Source organism: Balaenoptera musculus, chromosome 1 (assembly GCF_009873245.2).
Source record: "Balaenoptera musculus isolate JJ_BM4_2016_0621 chromosome 1, mBalMus1.pri.v3, whole genome shotgun sequence".
Lineage (NCBI taxonomy): Eukaryota > Metazoa > Chordata > Mammalia > Artiodactyla > Balaenopteridae > Balaenoptera > Balaenoptera musculus.
The window spans coordinates 12,204,811-12,232,457 of NC_045785.1; the positions used below are offsets into that span (position 1 = coordinate 12,204,811).

At 49.1% G+C, this 27,647-nt stretch overlaps 1 protein-coding gene across 7 annotated transcripts in view; it reads right to left on the reverse strand.

The window, feature by feature from the left end:
* The window catches only part of ZBTB17 (zinc finger and BTB domain containing 17), a 31,490-nt gene extending 5,729 nt beyond the window's left edge, over positions 1-25,761 (reverse strand). For 3 of the 7 annotated variants that reach the window (XM_036851689.1, XM_036851680.1, XM_036851662.1), the window contains exons 1-3: positions 25,631-25,761; positions 1,693-1,899; positions 634-822 (exon numbers count right to left, since the gene is read on the reverse strand). In XM_036851689.1, the coding sequence (XP_036707584.1) occupies positions 634-822; positions 1,693-1,899; positions 25,631-25,637 (403 nt within the window). In that variant the 5' untranslated portion in view covers positions 25,638-25,761. Of the gene's footprint in view, positions 1-633; positions 823-1,568; positions 1,900-23,398; positions 23,486-25,630 lie in introns of those variants that run through there. The other 4 variants (XM_036851671.1, XM_036851710.1, XM_036851715.1 and 1 more) reach the window with 4 other exon arrangements.
* Between the last annotated feature and the right edge of the window lie 1,886 nt (positions 25,762-27,647).

The following is a 27,647-nucleotide window of genomic DNA, read 5'->3' on the forward strand; positions in this document are numbered from 1 at the left end:
ATGGAACAGGACAGACCTGCCATTTCCCATCAAGTGTCCACCACTTGGCGGGGTGAGGTAGCCCAGAGCGTGCCAGCTCTTCCAGACCTCCCTGGGGATACATCTAAGTAGCGGTTTGTTGGTTTGCTCATTCAACAGATTATTCATAGGCACCGACATCACACCAGGCTGCCGCTGGGCCTGGGGTACAACAGTCATGGTTGCTGCTCCCATGGGGCTCGCAGACTGGTCGGGGAGACAGTCGTCACACGTGAAATGACGCTCATCAGAGATCGGTGCTTACAAGGAGAGGAGCGTGGTTCTCTGAAAGTGTGCCACGAGGAATCTGGCCCACACTGGGCCTCAGGGGGCTTTCCTGAGGCACTAAGAGGAGCAGGAGGAAGGGTGTGGGAGAGGAGACCTGCCGGAAGAGGGAAGTCCTGTGCAAAGGCCTTGAGCCAGGCGTGGCTGCCGGTGCCCTCAGGCAGGGAGGGCAGCCGGGGGCCCCTCTGAGAGGCGTTCTCAGACTTTGCTGCGGCTCCTCCCCACGAGCTCCCCACAACACAGGCGAGGCCAAAGAGGTGACAGAGAGAGGCGGGGGCAGAGCTCCCATCAAAAGCCACCTGCTCAGGAACAGCCTGCCAAGAATCTTACCTCCCAAGGCCGAGGCCTCCATAGTCTCCCCAGGGCTGGCAGCCGGCTCAGCCAGTGACTTGAGGGCATGGCAGGCCGTGATGATGTCCTGCATCTGCAGGAAGCTGGCCACAGCCAGCACATCGTCCACGTTCTCAGAGCTCAGGCTCAGCTTGGCCGTGTACATAAACTCCAGCACCTGCCCCAGGCCTGCCAAGGACACAGACAGCCATGACGGACCCACCTCGAGGCCTGGCACCAGCAGCCTGTCCAGCTGCTCCACTCCGTGGCAGGATCCAGGGATTTGTGAAAAGCAGAGTGGCGGTGGCAGGCCCACTGTCTCCCCATCTCCTGCGCCGGTGGAGAGGCGGGCAACCTGGGGATTCTCAACCCAGACAACAGCCTCCAAAAAGAAGCACACCCATAGAGGGCGGAGGGTGTGAGTGCCCACCCTGAACACTCTCTGCCCATCCACTGCACTTCAGCACCAGAGGACAGAGTCTCTCACCACTGGCTTTCATCAGGGCTCTGCCACAAACTCTCTACCTGACCTCCAGGCCAGTCACCTGACCTCTCTGGGCCTCAGTTTCCGCATGTGTAAAATGGGGGAACGACACCTTGCCCAAACTTCTGGTGGCATGGCACGCCATTCTGGGTTGGGAACCTGAATCTAGGACCAGTTAGCTCCTTCCTCAATCCCAAGACCTTCCTGACACCCCTCCCGATCCCAACCCTTGCCATTCCCATCAAGGTGAGCACTGGGGTAGGGGGTTGAGGACTGACTCAGCAATGGAAAGGGACCAGGGCTCAGAGCCCTCCCGCTCTCTGTCCCTCCTGATGAGCTTGTCCTGTGTTCCCTCCGGAGCTTATCATGAGCCCTTCCTGCCAGCTCTCCCCTTCCACCCCGCTCCCAGTCAAAAGAGGCCCCGCAAACGTGGTAAGAACTTGGTACCCACGCACTCATGGCCGAGTCTTGTGTGGGAGGTCTGGCGCACCCCACAGCTGGAAGGTGCTGCTCAAAGGAGGGCCTCGCGTGGCACGGGGCCCGCCACAAGCTCGGCCCTGGACCCAGTGGGGTACCTGCCGCGTTACTGATGTCCAGGTGCACCACATCCTTCTGGTCCACGAAGAGCATCTTGAAGTACTCGCTGCAGGCCGCCAGCACTGCTTTGTGAGCCTTAAAGTCAACACCATCCACCACAAAAGTGCAGTCACACAAAAGCCCCAGTTGCCGCTGCTGGTTCAGCTGCTCCAAGACATGCTGGCTGTGCTGGGGAAAATCCATGGCTGGGGAAAGCCACAGAGCCCTCGAGTTAGCACGAGGGAGGACACCAACCAGCCCCAGCAGCAATCCCAGCACCCCCAGGTGAGAAGCAGGGGGATGGGTGGGAGGGTGGAACCAAATCCGCAAAGGGCAGGTGCCTCTGCAGGCCCAGACCGACCAGGGGCTGGCTTCTAGATTCCTGGGCTAACTGGTCAGGAAAGTTCCAAAACCCAAAAAGCATGGAGGGACCAACACAAAACAGCCACCTTTGTGCCTTGCCAGGTAATGACATTAAAATATCAAAAACCAAGCACACACAAAACACTGATTACTGTCAGCATTTCAAAAAAAAAAAAAAAAAAAAGACATGGTCGCTTAACTTTTTGTTTTACAAAAAGAATGCATGACATAATCTTAGACTAAAAGATCTTTCGATTGGATACATGTGGCTTCATGAAAACCTTTCTATTTTGTTTCTATTTTTCTCAGTTTGTCATGTACAGGTGAAATATGCGCTTGGGAAGGCAGACGTTTCATCATCCAGCATTTCAGGAATCAGCCCCTCTCCCGCTGCACCCACAGGGGTCTGTGCAGGTTGCCTTGTCCTCGGCAAAGCCTGGCCCTCGGGGGTGAGGATCCATCTCTCCCCCACTTCCCCCACCTCTGATTTATGGGCTCAGGGAACTACCCAAGAGCTGGTGAGTCTTCTGCCTCCAGAAACCTCTCTAGGCTGTCCCTGGGGAAAGAATGAACTCTGATCCTGAGCCCAGGAGCTGCTGGCCTGCTGCAGTTTCTCTGTCAAAGGCCTCACTTGCTGCTTGGAAATTCCACAACTGTCTCAAGTAAAAATGCTCACAAAAACGCCAAGGCCTGGTGCCAAATCGTCCTGAACTGCACAAGCCAGGACTAAGTAAGTATCTAAAACGGCTCTCCCCTCCCCCTCAACACCACACCAGAGTCAGTCTCAGGATCGGCATTTTCTAGGGAAAAGAAGCAGACTCTCCTTTCAAGAAAGAACCCATTTCTAAGTAAACGTCAGTGCCCACTCCTGGGACCACATTACATAGATCCAACCGGGCTGGGCTGTCACACCCTGGCCTGGAATCTGATAAGTGGCAGGGGGTTCTCTTCCAGTTCTTCTAGAACCTTTCTTCTGAGGCCTGGGTCTGCTCAGAGCTGCCCCAGGTGGTTTCTGGCCAGGTGAGCATGACCCTGGGAGGCTCTCGGCCTCCAGGTTTCAGCAGCCACTCACTGGCTCCGGCTGTTCCCGTTACATCAGCCTCTCGGGGCTGAGTCACCGCGCTGCAGCTCTGGAGCTGCAGTGACCATGTATGGCTGTCTGGCTGTGATGAGACATAACGAAAGCCACGCCCCCGCGCACGTGGCTTAGCCAGCACAGATCGGCTTTGAAGGATGCAAAGCCCACCCACCCATGGTGTCTGGAAACTTTTCACAAGTGGAAGGGTGTATTTGCTGAACTGGGAGAAGTCACCGAGTAGGTGGGTAGGGCTCCATCAAGTAAGGGGGGACAGGCAGTGGCAACAGGCCGTGTGCCATGGGGTGCCAGCCCCTGAGTCATGAGTTCAGAGTTGCTGCTGCTGGAGACTTGAAAATACCCTTTGTCTCCCTCCAGCGTCCCCAGGACTGTCCTTTGGTCCCAGCCTCCACACACAAGCTCCCAGCCAGAGGCACAGCTTCTTGGACCGCTCAGATCATAAGTGGCTGAGGCTCAAGCTCGTAGGTATAAGCAGGGGAGAGCCGGAAGCCAGCCCTGGAGTCAAGAGGTCAGGCGCAAGGTGGCTGGGCCCTCTGCGTCTGCTGAACAACCTGCTCGGTGACAAACCAGCCGGCACAGCACGGAGCCGCCGGAGCAAAGGCTACTTCTTACCAAGACACCCCATAAAGGCATCCTTCTCTAGGTCTTCAGTCCCTAGAAAAAGCAAGTTCTCATTCGTGACCTCAAGGGATGCAAGGGAGAAGTTCGGCTGTTCTGTTCCTGAGCAGGTCAAAGCTAAAACAGAGAAGTTTTGGAGGACATGGAAAAGAACCAGTGTCCAACCTGTAGGGTTAAACAGGCGGGCGGGGCACTTAGGCCTAGGACCTAAAGGGGGTACACACAGGCAAGGTGTAAATGGAACCAAAGGCAGGTGGCAAGGAGAGGCCTGGGCCAAACCGACCTGAGCTGTCTTCTCTCTGCTGTGGAAAAAGCCACGTGAGCAGACAAATGTGTGCACATGTGCACGGGCAGCCCCTGAGTTCCAAGCACCAGTTCACCCTCTTTGTCCTCAGGTGAAATACCCGCCAAGTGCAGAAAGGGAGGGACCACCAGGGCCCACAGGTGCCTTCTCAATCAGCTGCAGAATAATCCCCTTCAGAACTTTCCAATCAGATCCAAACTCTTCCCTCCTGGCAGTGGGCCTGGCTCCCTCACCTTCACCAGGAGCCAACCCAAGAAGTGAACTGGGAGGAAGTACCTCCCAGGCTCAGAAACAACTGGGGAGCACTGGCTGAACACCCATGCCCTGCGCCCCCTCCCCCCCCGCCCCCCCCCCCAGAGGTACAGAGTTGTTCCCAGGCCCCTGGGCTGGAGCCTGCTGAGAGCAGAACCCTCCAGCCAGAAAGCAATCTGACTTGCTGGGAAGATAAACATGAGAAAAGACTCCTGGCCAACAGGGTGGAAGGGACCTGCCAGCTCCAAGGTCAGGTGGTTACTGGCCTTGCCTGGGACCAAGGCCGAGACGAGCCCTCGGCGGGGACACGTCGGGGCGGGGTGCACTCACTTCCAGAGGCCTTGGGAGAAGGCTGGTACAGGTCCCTGTGAGGGGGTGGGTGGTGGCCCAGCACTCCAGCCCCTCCCCGCCCCACACGGGGGAGCAGCTGCGCGCCACGAGTAATGTTTTCCACCCAAAGCTAACTGCAGTGTTCTGATGCGAGAACCCCGCCCAGAGGTGGGCTCCTCCCCAAATGTGGGTGTCGGGAGAACACCAGAGGCTTCTGGAATCCCTCTGAAGCCTCCAAAGCTGTTCCAACAAGAGAAACAGTCCTAAAAGAGCATCTGTTCTGACAAAATCAAAGAAAGAAATGGACGAGAGAGAAAACACACAAGGATAAAAGGGAAGGAGGAAGCAGGGAAGGATAGGGGAAGTAGGGAGAGGAACTAGAAGAAAGGAAAAAGGAAAAAAAAGGCCATCCCCACAAACAGATAAACAGCGCTTAAACATGCACTCACAAGCCCCATCTTGTGATCGGCACCCCCAGGGGGTGTGAGGGCCCTTGGGGGGCTTGCCGAATGCTAAATGGTGTCACTTGTCAGCAGCACCGTGGATTTTATAACCGCACAGCCCCCAGGGGCAGTGGAGCTCAGAGCCTCCAGGCTGTCGTCCAGTGCTCACCCACTCACCTCCCCCAGCTGCCTGCCTCTACAAAGCTCCAACAGCCCCTCTCTTCTCCCCAAGACGGTGCGGTGAGCCGGTGAGAGGCCAGCCGGCTCGGTCCTCCCCTCAGAGGGGCTGAGCTAGAAGCAGGCCGTGCCCCACCTCCAAACCTAGGTGAACTGTTGTTCTAGAATGAGCATGCAGTCCTCTGACTGTCTCCTGTCTCCTCTTTTATACCCTACAGTGAAAGGAACCCACCAGGATCTGGCCAAGCTTAGAGGGGACCAGGAAAAGAGGTGAGCGCGTGGGGCAGGATGCACCTGCCTGGGCCACACAGAGGGACGTGGGGGCCCCAGGGGCGGGCGGCGAAGTGCACGCAAGGAGGGGGCATTGTCTGAGGGGACTTGAACACAGCAACAAGATCAGCAGCCAGCCCGCTGCTCATTACCCACGGTGGGGATCGAGTGCGGTTCCGCCGGCCCACCCGTGGTGTGCGGTGCCCTCCGCTAAGCACGAGAGTGGGGTCCCTTCCTGCTCGTTTCATCTTGCTTCAAGGGTGCTACGTGTGGGCCTTAGTTAAAGCTGCTTCTAAGAAAGACCCCCTAAACTTAGCACAACAGAAAACTCACACAGAACTAGACCGCAGAGCCCATCGAGCCCAAAGCCCTCATGTTTCCGACCAACTCCGGCCTCCGAGCGGGCACCTTCCATGACACTGCTGTCTGCTCGATCCATATCCCTGATTGACGGGGCAGACCTCGGTGTCAGAGGTGGGATGCTCCCCTGAGGACAAGCAGCCTAGCTGGACACAAGCCCTGGCCAGCCTCACAAGGAATTCATTTGGGCACGAAAACGTGAGGGACCTGGGGAAGCCCCGCAGTGTGGATACAAACAGGCAACACGGACATGGATGTGTATGTGTGGGCACCGTGGGCGCAGTCTCTGAGGACGGCCGCCAACAATCCCTCCCATCCGACCACACCTGCCGTGAGACTCCAGCTGAACCGGGGTGGCCCTGGGATGACTCTGACCAACAGGATGCAGTGACTCTGTGCCAGTTCCAGGCCTGGCCCTTAAGAGGTCTGGAAGATTCTGCTTTGCTTTCTTGGAACCCAGCCACCCCACTGCAGGGATGCCCGGGCGCTCCTGCTGGGGGGAGAGGACACATGGAGGGGCCCTGGAGGAGACACCAATGTGCACGGGCCCCTGAAGAAGAGCTGAGATGCCCCAGCTGACAGCACCAGGGCTCCAGCCCAGCCACCGGCTGAATGCTGGCACACGAGTGACCTCAACACCTTGTAGAACAAAAACAACTGCCCAGTCGACCCACATAATGGGGAGAAATAATAAACTGCTGATGGTTAAAGACACTAAGTTTTGAGGTGGTTTGCTTACAGCAAGAGATAACTGATACAGATGGTAAAACTGTAAAGAAAAAGGGATGATTAACAAAAAATTTCAGGGTAACAATTCTCTCTGGATGGGAGGAGGAGCAATTAGGGTCTTCTGAGATACTGGGGGTGCTCTATTTCTTTATTTGGATACACCTAAATTTATTATTTAAACTAAATATGTGCATTTCATATACTTTTATATGGGAACATTTTTCAAAATTTAACAAAATTTGTAATAAGAAAAAAGTGAGGTAAAAGTGCCACACTCAATCCGTGCAGAGATGGGGTGTTTCCAACCATGTTCCCAGACGCTCTGGCCAGGGCTGCCCTGAGGAGGGGAAAGAGCCACAAAGGTGGACAGGAGTGCGGGGCGGGGGGCGGGGGAGCGCCGGAGAAAACACAGTCCCTCTCATTTGCCTTTCGGATCCAAGACATCCACACACAGACTGCTGCCATGAGAAAAGTTTCTCCCTGGGTCGTGAAATCCACTCTGCTCAATTCAACAAAACCTGAATCCCAGATCCCCACAGTAAGAACAAAATGGCATTTATGGCGGGTCTTCAACACACCAGGCGGCACGGCACCACGTGTGGCACAGTCCAACCACCTAAAATCTAAGAGCATGGCTACACCAGGCCCCAAGCTCCGCCCTGCTGCCTCCAACAGTTAGGACTTGAGAGGCAGCACGGCACCGCGGAGGCAGCAGAGCCTCTGGGGCCAAAGCCAAGTAGGCTCACCTCCAGGTCCTGCCACCTACCACACCCGCAGGTGACCTACAGCAAAGCTCTCCTCTGGCATAGTGGAGCCAGTGGGACTACTTCCCACGTTCTTTACAGGATTAAGCTAGGTAACATAAGCAGAGGGCCTGCCCAGTGCCTGGCATGTGGTAAGCACTCAGCAAACGACTGTTACCAGGAAGCAGAGATGCTGACTCTATTTTTTTAGGCCAAAGACCACATCAGATGGTTTCTACGTATCCTTTTATGCTGGGCACCTCGGGTATACTCAAAAACTACTTGGTGACTTGAACCTTGTTTAGATGTTGTAATCACAACCCATTATTCCTTCTAAATGCAGTCTGGAAAAATCCCGGAGCCCAATTAACATGAAGAGACAGGGGGCACTGGGCAAGAACCACTCAGAGCGATTTTCTCTGTCAGGGAAGCACTTCATATTGAACAACTGTTCCATAAACCCCAAGGGTGCTCCTGGCTGAAGGCTGGAGCACCTGCCCAGAGCTCTAAGTGGGTCCACAGAGCAACGCTCCATCTCAGAGTCAAATGGGCACCTGTCAAACATGAAATATTGCCCAGGTTATTAGCAAGCGCTGAATTGCATGCATTTCCAAACTGCTGCACAGAGGGAAACCATTAGCCAGGAAACAACTGGCCTACCACCAGGAGACGCCCGCCAATCTTGACGAACAACAGTCCCCAGCTCCCGGGACAGGCTGTGCCAGCTGCAGGCCTGGACAGGAGACAGCCACCCAAGGGCCTCGAGGCACCTGAGAGCGGGTGACAGGGATCAGCGTTCCTGATTTTCCAGAAATACTGGTGGCTCGTGTACACAGCCTGGCATACACCAACTCAGGCCAAGGGAACGGAGTTCCCAGCAGGCCAGCCCTGCAAACATGACAGCTGCCTGCTCAACTCCACCAACCCACCTGCTGTGACAACCCGTCCCTTTTCAGCGCAACGTCGCAGAGAAGCAAATATCAACAAAACCAACCATACTGGAACTTTCCTCCTCGCCCAGCAAACACAGCTCTTCTATTAAGCTTGTGTTTCTCAAACTTTTAAAGTCCATTTCCACTTTGTAGAGACACACAAACCTGACTCAGCCCTTCCCAACAGCCCCAAACGCTTCATCTTCTCCTGAATAGTGGCCCCCACCCTGAAAAGCACTGCTTCCTTCTACAGAATGCACCCTGCCAAGATTCAGTACCGTTTGCTTTGCTGAAGTTTGTGTTATAAAAAACACTGACTTTTTTCTAAATCTAAAAGTAATGTCTGAATATAAAATTAAACTGTGCTACTGACTTTGCTTTTCAAACTATACAACTTGTACTATCTCTAAATTTAACCACACTTCTGAAGAGGGAGTGGACATCCCTTTCCCTGACCCCCGATGGACCCCACTGCTCTAGGAACGTGGCTGAGCGGGAAGGCTGGCTGGCCCTGAAGAAAGTGTGTCCTGTATCCCAGCACCTGTGCCAGTTTATTTATTTTTATATTTTATTTTTGGCTGTGTTGGGTCTTCGTTTCTGTGCGAGGGCTTTCGCTAGTTGCAACGAGCGGGGGCCACTCTTCATCGCAGTGCGCGGGCCTCTCACTATCGCGGCCTCTCTTGTTGCGGAGCACAAGCTCCAGACGCGCAGGCCCAGTAGTTGTGGCTCACGGGCCCAGTCGCTCCGCGGCATGTGGGATCCTCCCAGACCAGGGCTCGAACCTGTGTCCCCTGCATTGGCAGGCGGATTCTCAACCACTGCGCCACCAGGGAAGCCCCCCTGTGCCAGTTTAGAACCCATCATGCTAGTACTTGCTCTGGGGACTCTTGAAGCTTGACGCGGGATAAATCAAGGGCCTTGCTACCAAAAAGACAAAATCAGAACATGTGGGACTGGCATGGGGTCTGATCATTCTCCCAACGTCCCCCCTGCTCCCCTCTGCCCAGTACTCCCTGAGTGGTGGTGGTACATGGACACAGCCTGAAATTATACTGGTAGGTGGACTCCCCTACCAAGTTCAATAAACTCATTGCTGGGTACGCCGACTTCTTGCTTCTTCCTTACAGCTGTTTATAGCACCTACCCTAGGACTTCGCCCTCAAATCAAGTTGGGGAACAGGCCTGGTATAGAATGAATTCCTGGCCTTGTTGAATATGACCAACTCAAGGTCAAAATATTCTGTGGACCCTCATGAAATGATCATTGTACTTTTGGTGCTTGTTAACTGAAAAACTATAGACAAAAACCACTATGAAAAATGAATCTCCAGTCTATTAATCACAACAGCATTAATATGTATTTGAGAAACAGTTCTATGTAAGTGAGTGATAAATCTCCCCTAATCTACAGAAGATCTGTGGTGTGATACAGCTGCACAACTACTCATACTTACTGCATTCCCCCTAGGGGTCCTCCGTCCATAAATTAAGAAACAGATATAAACAAAGACCAAAGAATTTCTCAAACATTTAATGAGTGCCTACTCTGTGCTCACCTTAGGGACAGTGTTCTCACTTTGAGCCTAGCGGGGAAGACAGGTAATAAATCAATATAATACATAATGTCACATACTAAGTGCTGTGAAGAAAACCAAAGCAAGCCAAGGCAGAGGCTGTTAACTATCTAAGAGGAGGGTCAAGGAGGACCTCTCTTGAGGAGGTGACATTTAAGCAAAGACCAGAATGAAGAGTGAGCCATGCTACCATAAGCCCAGGGACCATTACAGTAGGTACAAGGTAGAGCAAATGCAAAGGTCCTAAGACGGGTGTGACCTTGGCAAAAGGGGCCGGCGTGCCTGAAAAGGAGGAAGCGAGTGGGAGGATGAGAAGCGCTGAGGTGGGCAGCAGGAGAGGCTGAGATCCCTCAGGGTTTTAGAGGCCAGTGGGGCGCCCTAGGAGGGTTGAGAGCAGAAGGGTGACTGCAAGCGGGCAGGCGTGGACACAGGAACACCAGGAAAGAAGCAAGAGAGGGAGGTGGCCTCCACCAAGGCGGAGGTGGAGAGAAGTAGTCAGATTAGGGGTACGTTTTGGTGGAGCCAACATAATGGCTAATCAAGTAGATGTGGGTTGTGAGAAAAGAAAGGAGTCAAGGATGACACCAAAATTTTTAGCCTGAGAAACCTGGCCAAGGTTTTAGCCTGGCCAAGTGGCAGTGCCACTCACTGAGGTGAGGAATGACTGTGGGAGCAAAGGTTTAGCGGGAGGAAAGCAAGAGTTCTGTTTTGGCCAATTACAGTTGAGATGTCAACAGCAGAGGTGGTTGAACAGATCTCTTCACTTCATTCTGGTCTTTGCCACAAGATGGAATGGGACCACCCTGGGAGAGATTACTGTATAAAGAAGAGACAAGACCTATGGACTCAGACTCCAAGCACATGCATTTGAATCCTGGCTCCAGTATTACCAAGGGGGGCTCAAGCAAGCTTCCCTGAGTTCTAGACTGCTCACCCATTAAACTGGAGAACCACCATATACACAATGACTGTGAGGATTAAAGAAGATAAAAAACAGGGAGTAGTGCACAAATACTGGCAAAAGTAGAATTAGATATTTTTTCTCTAACAAAGTCTGTGACTGATACACAGTGAAACAAACAAGGAAAAAATGAATTAATTAAAACAAAACAAACCAGGTTATCCCAGTGAAGTCCCTTTACCAGTGAATCGCATGGCTCCTTTTGGACAAGGCAGCCGGTCAAGGCCTCGGGAAGGCAGTTGGAGACCAAAGTAGCCACACTCTGGTCCAATGTGACAAAAAAGCACATGGACTTTGTTCCCACCTGGCTTCAAACTTCTGCTGTCAGGTCTTTGTGATTGTGTGACTTAGGGCAGAAAGCCTGGGAAGAATCACCCACTCAGGTTAAATACAGATGGATTCGGGGTCCAATCTTTGCATGTGGTGGGCTGAGGGGACAGGGTAGTGGACAGTACTTTAAAGTCAACTGCAGAGCACTACCTAGTGCGGGTGCCCTGCTGGGAGCTGGCGGCCCCAAGGGGAGTAAGGCCAAGGCTGTCTGGGCACCCACTCTCGAGGACCTTCCCCCAGAGAGAAAGACCCAGACTGTCACTCCCCACTGATGAGAGCTGAAAGGTGCCACTGAGTGCCAACCTGGAAGGAAGTGGTGCCTAGTACATCTAAAAACATACAAACAAAGGCAGGAAGGGTGTCCAGGTAAAGATCAGCACAAGCAATGGTGTGGATGCATGACAAAGAGTGGTGTGCACGCTTGGGGACTGGGCCGGCGGCGAACAGCACGCTTCACATCATGAGAGTAACAAGTGAGTGGAAAAAGTGGTGAGAAATGCAGCTGGAGGGACAGGCTGGAGGCCACACCTATCACACCAGGACTTAGCTTCATCCCCAGCTGATGGGAGTCACGCCAGGGGTTTAAGCAAGAGAGAGCCACGGTTAGACTCACGTTTCTGAAAGGTCACTCTGGCTGCATGAGTATGGAAAACAGGCTGAGAGGGCAAGAGCAGAAGCAGAAAAACAACTCAGGACGTCAAGAATGGGACAACGTCACCCCCCGCTGGCACCAGGAGGATTTGGCTGGTGCCCAGAATCCAACGCAATTACTGTGGATCTTTCTGAGCAGCCTGTGCAAGCGGCCCTCCTGCTGAATATTGTAACATCCTTTGAAGGTTTTAAGTACCTCTTCCTCGAGTGCCTCAACGTCCCTTAATATTTAGTACCCGACCCTTCCTGGGAGAAGCTGGGCCATGCTGCTTGTCCAAAACCACATCCCAGGCTGAGAATTCCTACCTCTTACTCACGTTTCAAAGAAAATGCCCACATCTCCGGAGGGACATACAAGAAAGTGGTAACGGGGATCCCCTCAGAGCAGCAGGGGAAGGGTGGAAAGGACTTACACTTTTCACTCTGTATCCTTTCTGGGTTTTTTGTTTGTTTGTTTTGTTTTACCATTTGTAAATGTTGATATTTTAATATTAAAATATTAAAACTGAGAAAATAAAACAAGGAGGGAAGGAGGGAGGAAAGAAAAAAGAGAGAAAGAAAGAAAATGTCCACAAAGTCAGAGTTTCTTTGTTTCTATTCACCGTAAAACCTTTCAGACATTTTCTACAAGACTTGGTGACTGAAAACTTCTCAACAGCAAAAATTTCTCATAAGGGAAATGGAAAATTATGATAATTTGCACAAAGAATGTGTCACTCGGGAAAACTTGATGAGCAAAAATTCCTTAAGGGGACAAAATGGAAAATCCCCTAGAAGAGCAGCTGGTAGCCTTTTCCAGACCCAGATGAACCCCTCCGACACTTCGAAGGCACTGAAGGCCTCTCCTGGGAGAGTCACACACACTCAGGGGGCTGACTGACTCCCCACACCCGGATAAAACTCCTGCCTTGGAATCCAGCCAAAGCTGGTTAAGTCCCTCAGGCAAGAGTACTTAAATCTCTGCACCTCAATTTCCTTTCTGTAAAATGCAGATGATTATAAAAGCTTCCACTTCACAGAGGTGCCGCTGGCCATCATTATTCTTATACGACTACATATAAACCCATGCCAGCAACATCGATCTATTACAGGAAAAGGGAGAACCCAATGCTCTCCTCCCGGCCCTATCTTCCAAAAATGGACGTAAAATCTCATCAGTAACCCAGGCACCCACGACAGATAAAGCTTCAACCTGAAAAAAGATCAGGAAAAGGCCCTGCAAACTGCAATGCTTATTCCACTCAACTGTAACCAGAAGGCAAGGCAGAGGTGCTTTGTACTTGAAGGCAAAAGCTACCTTTTTTTTTTTAATTTTTAAAAAAATTTAATTAATTAATTAATTTATTTATTTTTGGCTGCGTTGGGTCTTCATTGTTGTGTGTGGGCTTTAGTTGTGGCGAGCAGGGGCTACTCTTCGTTGTGGTGAGCGGGCTTCTCACTGTGGTGGCTTCTCGTGTTGCGGAGCACGGGCTCTAGGTACGCGGGCTTCAGTAGTTGTGGCTCGTGGGCTCTAGAGCACAGGCTCAGTAGTTGTGGCGCACGGGCTTAGTTGCTCTGCGACATGTGGGATCTTCCTGGACCAGGGCTCGAGCCCGTGTCCCCTGCATTGGCAGGCGGGTTCTTAACCACTGCGCCACCAGGGAAGTCCCGCTACCTTCTTTCTACAAAGAACACGATGATTTTGGAGGAGCAATGAGGCTTTCATTGAGGAAGAGGATAGAATATGACAATTCCAAAGGAAGGATTAGTTGTCCCATGGTATTAGTTAAGATCAAGAATACAAAGCAAAAGAAAAAAGTAGGTTGAATACTAATTATTAGGAGGTAGACGTATATGGACTTCAATGTAGCACATGCTTGTCATGTGACTGACTTTTTCTGGGTTTGTTTCCTCATCACGATTAGTAACTGTGAAGGTCCCTTCTACTGTTAAGATTTAATAAACGTTGAGTAAATGATTTCATTAATAAGATTACAGATTACAAATGCACGCATTTGAAGTATAACAGACACCATGTGAATGACAATAAAAATGAGATATTTATCTAGCACTTAGCAGAGTTTTTTTTTTTCATCTAAAACTTTCCCTATATTGGAAATCTTAAGATTTCCAACTATGAACGTGAACTATATACAGGACATGAACATCAACTACAAACTGTATATGAACATCTATGAACTACATAAGCCAACATCAAGTTGTACATTTACTATTCCGAATAGGATTAAACTAAAGTTAATATTCTGTAAAACTTGACTGGGCAAAACTAAATGTGTAAGAGGATATTTTAGAGGAATATTCTAGGAGACCTCAAAAACTTAAGATAGGCCTGGACACAAAGTGGTCAAGAATTCAATGTCTCAATTTCCAAGGATTTCTTCAAACTGTGAGGCTACTCAAATCCAGCTGCTGAGTGTCGCTCCAGAAGAGAGTGTTTGGACGGCAGCCCTGGGAGGATTAGAAGCAGCTCAGGCCCCAGCGCTGGCCCTTGAAGAAACAGCGCTGCGGACCTCCTGCCCCTCCCAGCCACCACCTGCAGCAGCCTGAGGCCTTTTAATGGATGACTTGCAACCCTGGCGGATTTTCAGCCAGCTACTTTGAAGTGCGAGCTTCTGAGAGAAACTTGGAAAGCGCCCTAAGTGCTGCCTGGTTGTAGGGCAGGCAGGCTGAGAGACAGAGACACAGAGAAAGAGAGACAGAGAGAGCACCCGCAAGGCCATGTAAGGAAGCAGGCCAGCCCCAAGGGGCTGCTTATGGGGACTAGGGTGGGGAAGTGAGGGTACACAAACTTAATTCTTAGGGGTATGAAAGACTGGTCAGAAACCTAAATGTTCTGTTTCATTCACATTTCTACCCTTATCTTCTCAACTTCCCAAATGCAAATATAAACTGGGGGAAAATGTTTACAGCCTATATGGAAAATAAGGGTTAATAGTCCTGATACATAAAAGGCTCTTAAAATTAATCAACAATGAAAACGTACCTCCACACAAAACTTGTAGACAAGTGTTCACAGCAGCGTTATTCATAACAGTCAAAAGGTCAAAACAGCCCAAATGTCTATCAACTAATGAACGGATAAATAAAACATGGTATATCCATACAATAGAGTATTATTTGACAATAAGAAAAGTACTGATATGTGCTACAACCTGAATGAACCTTGAAAATATTGTGCTACATGAAAGAAGCCAGCCACAAAAGGCTACAAGTTGCGTGATTCCATTTATATGAAATGCCCAGAACAGGCAAATCCATAATGATAGAAAGTGGTTGCCTAGGTCTGGGGGAGATAGAGGTAAATGGGGAGTGACTGCTAATGGGCGGTGGGTCCCTTTTGGGGGATGATGAAAATGTTCTGGTGGTGATGGTTGCACAACCCTGTGAATAAACTAAAAGCCATTGAATTGTACACTTAAAATAGGTGAATTGTATGGTATGTGACTGTCTCAATAAAGCTGTTATTAAAATTAAACAACAAGAGAAAATCTCCCAACAGAAAAATGAGTCAGAGAAATGAACAGGCAATTCACAAAAGAAGAAATACGAGTGGTCAATATACTCGATACAGAAAAAAGATGTTCCACCTCACTAATAATCAAAGAAACATGAATAAGTACAAGTTACCACTTCCAGTTTCAAACTGGCAAAGACTGAGTTTCCACTGTAAGTCAGTGCACGTCCCCGGCGAGCAGGAGCAGAGGGTGGTACACTGGGTCAGACCTGTCAATACCGATGTAAACTCCAAATACATTCATTGCTTAGGTGCAAATTAATGCTTGGATGTAAGTAACTGATCAGACAGTCCACCATGCAGAGGCTACAGTTTCCCAGCCTGACGGGGTATTACCCAGCTGTAAGGAAATCGTGAGTCCTGGTACAGGACTGTGGGTGGGACTGTGGGACGGCAACTAGAGAAAACACAGTCTTGCTAATAGTAAGTCCCACCGTGCTAAACGCTTGAGGGGAGGTCACTGCCAAGAGAAAGAGTAGGCTCGCTGTTTCCCAAGGGCAGCGACCTGTGGAGAGCACACGTCTAACAGGGGCCACCAAGGGAGTAACTGGAGTAGCTGCCGTGGCAACCTGCTTGCAAAGTGTTTCATGTATACATGCTACCTCATCCATACCCACAATAGTCCTCTGGGAGGGTATTAATATGATCACCCCCATTGCGCAGATGAGCAAAATGAGGCTTAGAGGGGTTGTCATCCGACCCAGGTCTCAACGACATGCCCAGATTCAAGGCCAAAGTCCACCACACTCTATAAGGTGTCCTCTTTTCACTTTAAACAAGGATGAAACTTCCGTGAACAGACACGGAATTCTGGGTTCACCAGGTCCTTAGTCTGTCCCAAAAGGGCAAATTCTCTGTCATTAATTGGCACTTACCAACTCCCTTTCCTTATACTAATCAGTGTCACAAAACATGTTATAAAAAAAAGCCAGAAGTGAACATTACTAAGTCTTAGTTCTAACCTGCAGAGTTTGTTGCTGCTAAATGAAACACAAAATTGAAACTCTGAAGCATCTTAATTTCTGGAAGCACGGCACACCAGGTACCCTGGCTGGCTCTCATTACGAACGGCTACAAATACTGAAGAAAAATTGTTTGACATCTTTTAAAATACATCGAAGAACCGGCAAGTCAGTAAGGACTACTGACAGATGAAACAAACTTAAGCAAAGGCTGGAATCCAGAGAGCAAGCGGAGCTATGAGGGTGGGCAGCAAAGGCATCTGCAGAACTGAGCAAGCTCGAGTTCTCCCCCTGCCGCCAAGAAGGGAGGTCTCTCGGGAGGGCCCTCCAGAATAACGCTGGCCCCAAAGGGTTATATCTTAGTGGAAAGAAGATGACACAGAAAAAGCCTATATGAAATCTTGGCACCAAATGGAGGGGTATAAAATTCTCCTTGGGAGAATCTGTAACCGTTAGATGGCCCCCAAATGGACTACAGCCCAAATTCACACATTATAAAAGGTACACTTCAGGTAGCTAAAAAGTGATCCCAGAATGAAAGTATTAAATGCAAGAAGGAGTGAGGACCAACTAAAGTAGTAAGTAAGAAATAAGTAAATCTAAACAAATACTGAACAAATGACGTCTTCTAAAATTGAAAAAGAACAAACACACCTATAGAATAAAAGTTGAGAAGGGAGTGTTAGGAATTAAAGTGCGTTAAGGTCCTAACTGCTTGAGAGTAAAGTGTAAAGACATTAACTAATGTTAGAATTTGGTAAGTTATGTAAATTGAGAGATATACCATATTCGTGGATCAGAAGATCAATATCATAAAAATGTCAACTCTATCCAAATTGATATGTAATAAATTCAATTCTAATAAAATTCAAAGCAATGCTAATAAAAGACCCCAACAATTTTTATGAATTTGATAAGCACAATCTAAAATGAAGATGGAAAAGCAAAGGGCCAAAGCCTTACCAGATACCAAGAATTATTATATGAAAACTTAGAAATTAAGTCAGTGTGATACTGGCACACAGATAGAGAATAGATGGTAAAGAGGCCAGAAATAGACCCATACATTTGTGGACATCTGATGTATGATAATGGTTACTGGTGACATTAAAGACCCACAAGAAAGGGATATATTTTTTCAATAAATAGTACTGGGACAATCTGATGTGCTTATTTAAAAAAAAGGAAGGGTTTCCCTGGTGGCGCAGTGGTTGAGAATCTGCCTGCTAATGCAGGGGACACGGGTTCGAGCCCTGGTCTGGGAAGATCCCACATGCCGCGGAGCAACTAGGCCCGTGAGCCACAGCTACTGAGCCTGCGCATCTGGAGCCTGTGCTCCACAACAAGAGAGGCCACGATAGTGAGAGGCCCGCGCACCGCGATGAAGAGTGGCCCCCGCTTGCCGCAACTGGAGAAAGCCCTCGCACAGAAACGAAGACCCAACACAGCCATAAATAAATAAATAAATAAATAAATAAATAAATAAATAAATAAATAAATAAAAAAGGAAAAAGAAATTAGCTCCTTATCTCACACCATACACAAAAATAATTATAAACAGACTAAAGAACTCAATGTAAAAGGCAAAATCATAAAATGTTTGGAAGACAATATATGGGGGAATACCTTTATAAACTTGAAGTAGGAACTTCTTAAAAAGAAACAAAAAGTGCTAACTATTAAAAAATTGATAAATGACATTAAAATTAAGAATTTCTGTTCACTGGGGACTTCTCTGGTGGTGCAGTGGTTAAGAATCTGCTTGCCAATACAGGGGACACAGGTTCATGCCCTGGTCCAGGAGGATCCCACATGCTGCGGAGCAACTAAGCCCATGAGCCACAACTACTGAGCCTGCGTGCAACAACTACTGAAGCCCGCACGCCTAGAGCCTGTGCTCCGCAACAAGAGAAGCCGCCACAATGAGAAGCCCATGCACCGCAACAAAGAGTAGCCCCCGCTCGCCGCAACTAGAGAAAGCCCGCGTGCAGCAACGAAGACCCAATGCAGCCAAAAATAAATAAAATAAATTTATTAAAAAAGAAAAAGCCACATAAGGTATCACTGACCTTCCAACAGGTTAGTAAAAATTTTTAAATGTGATAATACCATTGTTTGGAGGATGTGAAGCAAACAGAATTGTCAGTTGAAGTGTAAATTGGGGAAACCACTTTGGAAACTATTTGGTATTATTTGGTCAAATTGAAGATGCACGCACCCTGTGATCCAGTCCTCCTCCCAGGGATGTACCCTGAGAGGCTGTACATGTGTGTCCCAGGAATGGTCACAGCACCACTGTCTGTCTCAGCAAAATACTGGAAACAAATCAAATGTCCATCAACAATAGAACGGATATGTTCTCATACAATGGAACATAATTCATCAGTAAAAATGAAATACACCTATATGTAACATGGATTAATCTCAAGAACATATGTTAAGGAAAAAATTTAGATCACTGAAAAATAACAAAATGATTTATTTAGTTCAAAAACATGCAAAATTAAACAATACATTGCTTAGCAATACAAACACATGTGGTAAAACTATAAAGAAAAGCTAGAGGTGGGAATTCCCTGGCAGTCCAGTGCTTAGGACTCAGCACTTTCACTCCTGTGGCCCAGGTTCAATCCCTGGTCAGGGAACTAAAATCCCACAAGCAGGCGCAGCGCGGCCAAAAAAAAAAAAGTAAAAAAAAGAAAAGCAAGAGAATGATAAAAGCCAAATTCAGTGATTAGGTGGGGGTGGGAATGGGACAGGATCAGGGAGGGGCACTCCAAAGGTAATGGTAACATTCTTTTTTGTAAATTGGATACATGGGCACCGTGGGTATTCCTTGTATCCTTTTCCTTTATATGATACAGTATTCTTTTGTATCTACTATTTAAAAAGACAATTTACAAAATTAAACAATGTTCCTTCTGACTTTAAGCAATGATTTGAAGCATTAACTTGGGCAGCTGACTGAGTTACACTAAGCCAGGAAAGTCCCTGACAGGGGCCCACCCGGCCCTGAGACTATAGTAATGAGAAGTGCTTCACCACCCTGGCTGGCTCCGAATCCGAAGAGATATATAACTTCCCACTGAGCCCTGGAGCCTTCCATTCAGGACAGGAAAATTACTGCTTAGATTAATCGGCCAGTACAGGAAGTAGTGCGGGTGGGGTGGGGAGAACAGGTTCTGCTGCCAGACCTTTTAAGACCAGAAGCTGAGTACTTTTTTGATGTTACAATGAACCCACCAAGCCTCCCTTCGGGCTAGGTCCCCACTCTCAGCTGGAATTGCCACCTCTGAGCCTCTGCATTCTGCGGTTGAGACATGAGTGAACAACTCTCAATTCTAACCATGCCCTTTGCTTCCTTCCTTTGAAGCTCAAGGCTGATCTCTCCAATTCATAACAAGCAGGTTTGAATGGAAGAGCCCATGCTCTGGTTTTCTGTACGTATCTGTGACTATATTATTGAGGTCAACCTTAATTGGTCCTTGGACTGTTGAGCTACTGACACCCATGAGGACCTCCGAGAGTGCCAGGCACCTATGCTGACACTCGACACACACATCTGCAGCAAATGCTGAAAGCACTCGGTGCTAAAATGCCTACTCTTTGTGACCTCTATGATTTCAATCATTTAAAAATGTGGCCAGCAAAAGAGGTAGATTATGGTCTCCAGGACAATATGCTTTGTGCACAAAATGTACTGGGAGTTTTTCGTTTCCTCTAAGGTTGGGGTCCCTCCCTTTTGTGGTGTCTGTTACCTTGCCAGACACCATGTCTGAGTACCTCCGTGCCACCCACGCGGCACCATCTTGGGGGAATTCCAGGACGGTAGAGAGTGGGCCACCTGCTCTCTCCTCTGGCAAACTGTTAAAACTGAAGCTCTGCCCACAGAGGCTGCCCTTTCAGTGTTCTAAATGGAAGGTTCAGTATATGTGCAACAAAATCAAGCCATTTGGCACTTAAAAATGGTCTTCCCTACATATACATACAGACATATATATGCACAGAAGAGCCCGGGCACGACACACAAACGCTGTTAATAGTTATCTGGGAGGGGAACCGGGTCAGGCGTGGGAGGGTGACTTAGTTTCCCCAGTACTTTTGTTAGAACCTTCTGATTTTTGGACCTCATGCATGTATTCCTGTCCTAAACATTTTTTTCTTCCTCAACTCTGCACACTTCCTGTCTTGACCCTCACAGGGTCATCCTCTCCTAACACATAATAATGCTAGTTACCAGTTATGGAGTCAAGGACTTGACTAAGCATTTTACATGCATTACCTCATTAATAATTCCACCCAATAAAGTTAGTGTGAGGTCATCATTATCTCCACTTCACACCCGAGGAAGTGGAGGCTTAGAGAGGTCAAGTACTTTGCCCAAAGGCACACAGCTAGTAAGTATAAGGACCAGCTCAGGTACGTTTGGCTTAGAAGTTCATGCTTCTAACCAGCACCCTGTACCTCAGGGGTTCTTAGCTGGGGGCAATTTTGCCCGAGGAGACGTACAGCCTCCTCTGGAGACATTTCAGCTGTCACAGTTGGAGGTAGGTGGGGGCTACTGGCATCTGTGGGCAGAGGCCAGGGGTGCTACTCGCATCCTGAAGTGCACAGGACGGCCCCCAATACAAAGACTCACTAAGCCCCAAATGGCAATAATGTCAACGTTGAGGAACCCTGCTCTACTGGAAAAAGAAAGACAGAGAAACTGTCTCTGAACTAAACTCTCATAGTTTAGGTCATAGTTCACCATGTCCACATCCCATATTACACCCAGACACCAAATAAACCATTGGGTTGTCCTCTCTTCATTAATAGCATGCCAAACCCTCATCACACTGGAGGTCTCTCCAGCCCCACTGGCCGATCACCCATTCACCCAACAATGTTTACTGAGCACCAACTGCGTGCCAGGAAATGACCTACACAGTGGGAATACCAGGAGAAATAAGACCCTGTCCCCGCCCACGAGCTGCTGGTGGTCTCACAGGGAGGCAGGCAAGAAAACCTATGATCATCATAGGAGGTAAGAATGTACTCCGAGGGGCTTCCCTGGTGGCGCAGTGGTTAAGAATCCGCCTGCCAATGCAGGGGAGATGGGTTCGAGCCTGGTCCAGGAAGATCCCACATGCTGCGAAGCAACTAAGCCCGTGTGCCACAGCTACTGAGCCTGCGCTCTAGAGCCCGCGAGCCACAGCTACTGAGCCCACACGCCAAAACTACTGAAGCCGCGCGTCTAGAGCCCGTGCTCCGCAACAAGAGAAGCCACCGCAATGAGAAGCCCGCGCACCACAACGAAGAGTAGTCCCCGCTTGCGGCAACTAGAGAGAGGCCACACACAGCAGCAAAGACCCAACGCAGCCAAAAAAAAAAAAAAAAAGTACTGCAAGGTCATTGCAGGATGCTAAGAAATCACAGAGGAGGGGCTCCAAACTCAGCTGGGGCGGGGGCGCAGGGGTGGGCAAGGCTGGGAGAAGGTTTCCCAGAAGCATTTGAGCTTGAAGGAGTTAACCAGGCAGAGGGAATCCTTTCCTTCCCAAAGGACCCCTCACCAGAGCTTTCAGAGTATGGTCTCTGAGAATCCAGGTTGACAACTTTAATTAGAACGTTGGTGGAACTCCTGAGAAAAACAGGGAGTGCACAGAGCAGTCCTTGATCCTCTGAGTACAACCTGGATAATTCCTGCCTCAACAGGGACAGAACGCAACCTGGCTTCCCTATCTGTCTGGGCGTTCTTCAACTGCAATCCTAACTGGTCTCTCTGGCTTCGAACCACCCCACACCTTGCAGCAGGAGGCAACTGACATGTTCACAGCAGATCCCGTGAATTACATGCTTGACCTCACATAATTCTCAAAACAATTCTCTGAAGTACACATTGTTATCCCTATTTTACAGATGAGGAAACTGAGGAACAGGAATGAAGTAACTGACCCTCAGAACAGAGAGCCACTAACCAGGGAAGCAGGGATTCACACCCAACTCCAGCGTCCTTGCCGCCTCTATCTGAGGGGACCTTTATAGTTATCAATCCAAAACATGTCATGTACTCTGAATCTTCACCACCTCAGTACAGCCTTCCAACATCAGTCATCCTCCTTCTGTACACCACACACTTTTGAACAGGTATCTGTGGCGTTTCTTGTGTTGTACTGTGATCACCCATGTGGCTAAGAGCTCCTTGCTCCCAGGATCCAGTCTCACTTATCTTCACATCCCGAGCCCCCGGCGCAGTGTCTGACACGTCAGGCACAGAAAACACTGAATGGGTAAACAAGCCTGGACTCCCTGGGCCCAAGCAGCACAAACTACCCAAAGCCAGGGGAGCCTGCCTTGGGGACCCAGAGGCCTGGGGAACACACCCCGACCTCTTTCACCAGTGCAGTGGACTTCCCTTGGGCTGGGCCCAACCCCCAAAGCCAGCAATCCAGTCACACTGGGGATAGAGCAGGTTCTGTCAGCCAGCTTTCTCTCTAGCATTGGAATAGTCATGATTCCTCCTTTGGTTGTACACCAGATGCTTGTGTTTGGGGACACGTTGTACAAAAATATGTATCTCTAAACATCAGAACCTTAAAAGGAATGAGCGTGTGCTCCCCACTCTGTCTTTCCCTCTCTGCCAGACAGAGTGCATCCATGATGGCAGAAGCTAGAGCAGCCAGCTTAGTCCATGAGATGGAAGCCTGGGTTTGAGCAAGGAGAGCCACATGATCAATGAAACCCTGTGTCTGGATAACTTCATGGAACAGAGTGAGCTGCCCTGACCGGCTCTGGACTGCCTACTTCCATTCTGTGAAGGAGCAAGGAATACATTTCTATTTCCTTTCAGCCACTGTATTTTGGAGCATTTTGGTTTGTACTTACTTAAAACAAGGTGTGAACATTGCCCAGGGATTAACCTAGCATGATCTTTCTTAGTAAAACGACAATAATATTATCAACATTCTCCCAACCAAACTAACTAGGATTTTGTCATTACTGTATAATTTTAGAGAAAAAGCTATCTTGAAAGGGTGATTTGAATCACATTGAGCCTAGAGAAGAAGGACAAACAAACTGACCTGGTTTGTTTCATCTTTGAGTATTACTGACATACCTCAGATTTCCAAGTAGCCCAGGCTACTCTGTTCTGACAGTTTGTCTGGGGCAACTCCAGCTTGGCGCTCCTCCTCCAGCTCATTACCTGAATCGAAGACCAAGTGGAAAATCTGATGAGAAACTGTAGGGTACCTGCTCCCTAAGAGCTAACCTTTCATCCACCAAACACAGGCAAATGCAGAGCTCTGAGCACAGAGCCTGGCACAAAGTGTTCAGTAAGTGTTAAATTGGATTGTTACTGGCCTGCTGCATGCCAGACCCTGTGCTGGACACCTGAGACACAAAGATCAATACACCCAGTCCCATCCCCTACACTCAGGAACGCCTGCTGACCGAAAGACATAACACAAGGTCGATAAGCAAAAGCAATGAGGCTGTGCCCAAGTATTATTACAGCGTTAGCATTCCTCTGGGATGTCCCAGACACCGTGCTTCTCATTCCAGACCCTCACCCAGGTGACACACCCCTGCCCACAACTTTAGTGACCTTCGCTGGATGCTAGATCACCACTGGACAGCTCCACTTGAACGTTTTACAGGCACCTACTTTCAACATGTTCAAAACGAAATTTATCTTCCCTCCTCAAACCAGCTCCCCATCCTGCTCCCTATCCCACGGAGCAGCACCACCAGCCAGCAGCCAAAAACGTGGAGTCAACCTGACTCCTCCCTGCCTCTAAACCCCTCAGCTAAGTAACCGCCAACTTTGGTCAGGTCTACCTCCAAAACATCTCTCCCCACTTTCTGCCTCTCATCTAACTCAAGTCCACCCTCGTTTCTCACCTGATAGTTCTAGTAGCCTCTTAATTGGCCTCCGGGCCCACTCACTTTAATACGTTCTTTAACTAGAGTGATCTTTCTAATCCACAAATCTGACTTTTAAGTGGAGTCCCATTAACCTAAAATTTCAAGTCCACAGCTAAGTTTAAAAGGCCCTCTAGGGGACTTCCCTGGTGGTCCAGTGGTTAAGACTCCGGCTTCCACTGCAGGGGGCACGGGTTCGATCCCTGGTCAGGGAACTAAGGATCCTGCATGCTGCGTGGTGGCCAAAAAAAAAAAAGAAAAGTGGGGAGGGCCCCCTAGGACCAGACCAGACTGCCTCTTTAATCTTACCTTTAATCTCTGTCTCTAGGCAGAGAACTTCATTTAATTATTACACTGGCTTCCCAGCTTTCTCACAAATTCTATCTTCAACTGAGAATACTCTTCCCCTTTCCTGCCTGCGCTCCCCAAGCATCCTTCAGGTCTCAGTTTCCTGAGAACAGAAGCCTCCCTGGATTCGCCTAGACTGAGTGAGGTGCCTCTACTCAGTGTTTCCAGAGCAAGAACTTTTCTGCTTTTCTTCCATCATATCAGAATTGCCTATGTATCTGTATGTCTCCCACATGAATCTCTGAGCTCTGGGTGATGATGCTGATACGAAAGATAACAGCAACGAACACATACAGCGTTTACTTTGTGCTAGGAAGCGTTCTCAGTACTTTACACCTATTACCTCATTTAATCTTTATAACCATCTTAGGAAGCAGATTTTATTCTCAACTCTGCTTTAAGGATGAGGAAACCGAGACAGGGAGCGAGAAACTAACGAAGGACACAGTTGGCAAGCACAGAGTCGGGATTCAAACCTGGCTGCCCGGCTCCACAGTTTAAACTTTGTAACCACTATGCCAGTCTGGATCACTCTCTCTATCCTCAGAACCTATCAGGAGCTGAACCACCGTCTGTGGAACCAACGAATGAATGAAATAATCTTATACGGGGGCAGTGTCGGCCTCCTACACGGCAAGCTCCTTCCTAGGCCCTGACAGGCTTGTGCCATCGGCCCCGACGGCCAAAGTGAGCTGCGCCTGCACCCCGCCACCTCGCGGCCTCAGGACGCCCACCAGCAGCGGCGCGCGGGGTCAAGGGGCGGTGACAGCCGGGCGGCGGGGGCGGAGATGCTACCAGCTGGGGTGTCACCCAGCCCGGAGGCGACTCGCGCTCCCTCACCGGGACGGCGGGTCCGGTCCGCCCGCCCACTCCCCGCCCGCTCGCCGGGCGGCGCCCCCCACCCATTTGCCCCACACCCTCTTGTCCTGTGGGGTCCCCTCAGTCCGGGTTTCCTTCCCAGTCCACTTCCCTCCCCTCCCCCACACAACCGTCCCCGGCGTCCCGCCGCGCCCCATCCTGCGCCGCCTCTGCCCAACTCCTGAGACTCCTCCAGCCCCGGGTGCTTGCTGATCCTCACCTGCCATGTCCTGGACCCCACCGCAGAGGGAGGTGCATCACGGCCGCGAGGAGGCCGGGGACAGCACTTCAGAGCAGACAAAGGGCGCCGCCATGTTGGAGTCGGGCGGAACCGACCTCGCTGGCTTCCCGTCTGCAACTTCCGGCGCATGCGCAGCGGTCGCCCTAGCCGTAGCTCGTGGACAGGCGCATGCGCCTACTGTAATACAGTACTTCTGCACTTAGAATTGTTCGCCTTGTAACCCTTTCTTGGTTTTCTATTCCAAATATAACAATAACAGCTCCTACGTGTTCAGCGCTTACTGTGTGCCAGGCACTGTGTTAAGCGCTTTACGTGCATTATCTCAAGTCCTCTCACCAACATACGATAAAGTTTTTGTCCCCCTTTTGAAGAAGGGAAAACGGAGTCTCAGGGTAAATGAATTGCCAGCTGTCACGCACCTTACAAGTGATGAAGCAGAGATGTGAACCTAGTTGTGGCATCAAAGCTGCAGAACCACGATTATGTTTTTCTACTTTCTGAGCCAACCACTACCCGCTTCCCTGTTTAGAGGAGATCCAGGATTAGCCTGGATGTGAATGAGGGTGCCTGGAAACAAAAGTCTGCCTGCAGACGTGACCAGCCATTCTGTGGCCTCTTTCCAACGTTTCAGCACCTTCAGGCCGTTGACTTTTCTACTTCCAAACAGTTCCTCGGCTTTCTACTTTCTTCACTTCCGACCCTGTTTATTTTTCATGATCCATAATTTTAAAAACACTCTTGCCACACTCCAAAACTCCTTTGCTCTTTGTCTTTTTGTCACATGGATTTGGTAAAAATTTCAACCCTGGGTGAATCCAACTGCTCCTTTTTCCTTTGCCGACACCTAAACAGCCAAACACAATTGGAGAAAGTACCCAGTGGGACAGACTGTTCCCTACAAATCCATGACTGCCAGCCTTAAGAGGGACTTCAACAAATGTCAGTCTGGCCAATTGACTGCTCCTCCCTTCACAATAACTAGAGAAACTAAAAAACTCAGCAGCAGTTGACTTCACCCTTTCATTTACAGGAAAATGATAGCAAATCTGATAGGAACTCTCCTGTCTTCCCAATACTAAGCATGCAAATCTACTTCTGAGTCATCTGTGTCAGATGTAGTCAATTGAGACTCGGCATCCATTCCTTCCAGAATTAAAAAAGTTAAAATTTTATTTCCCAGACTCAGTAGCAGTTAGAATCCCAGATGCAGATGGTTCTGCCAGTAGGTAAGATTTGGAGGGTGAAAGAGAGGGAGTAGCCATTGGCCTGCTGATGTTAGCTGATTTTTGCTGACAAGAAAGGTCATGCAAATGTGGGGGGTTGCGGCAGTGCATTGTGGCCAGTCTGCAGCTTCATGAGTGTTCAGAAGCATCTGTGAGATGTTGCCAGCCGAACTCAGCATTCTAGTGCCTGGGAACCAGCTTCTAGTCCCAAATTTAGATCCATGGACCCTTGCTGTGGTGATATGTTCTTGAGTGCAATAATCTCAGTGGTGGCCTCTCAATTCCCCATCTTCCTGATTGTGGCAGAAGTAATAGCTCCTAATTGGTGAGTTCTATGGTATTCTGGGAGCCATTAATAAAAGCCCAGTCTAGAGACCATTCTTTCAGCCCCTCCAATAAGTTTATAAACATTTAATTCTCTATATTAAATCCATTTCTAGTTAAAATAAGCTTAGAAACAACATGAGGGATCTTTGCAGTGATGGAAATGTTCTGTACCTTGACTATGTCAATATAAATATCCTGGTTGTGATATTGTACTACAGTTTTGCAAGATGTTACCATTGGGGGAAACTGGGTAAAGGATGGGGAGGGGGATGGAATTGCTCTGTATTGTTTCTTACAATTGCACGTGAACCTACAATTATATCAAAATAAAAAGTTTAATTAAAGAGAAAGTCCAGCGAGGTTTCTATTTCTGCAGGAAACTGACCCTCAAAGATGGAAATCAGGGCATTAAGTTTGAAGGTGATGCAGATCTAGTCTATTTCATG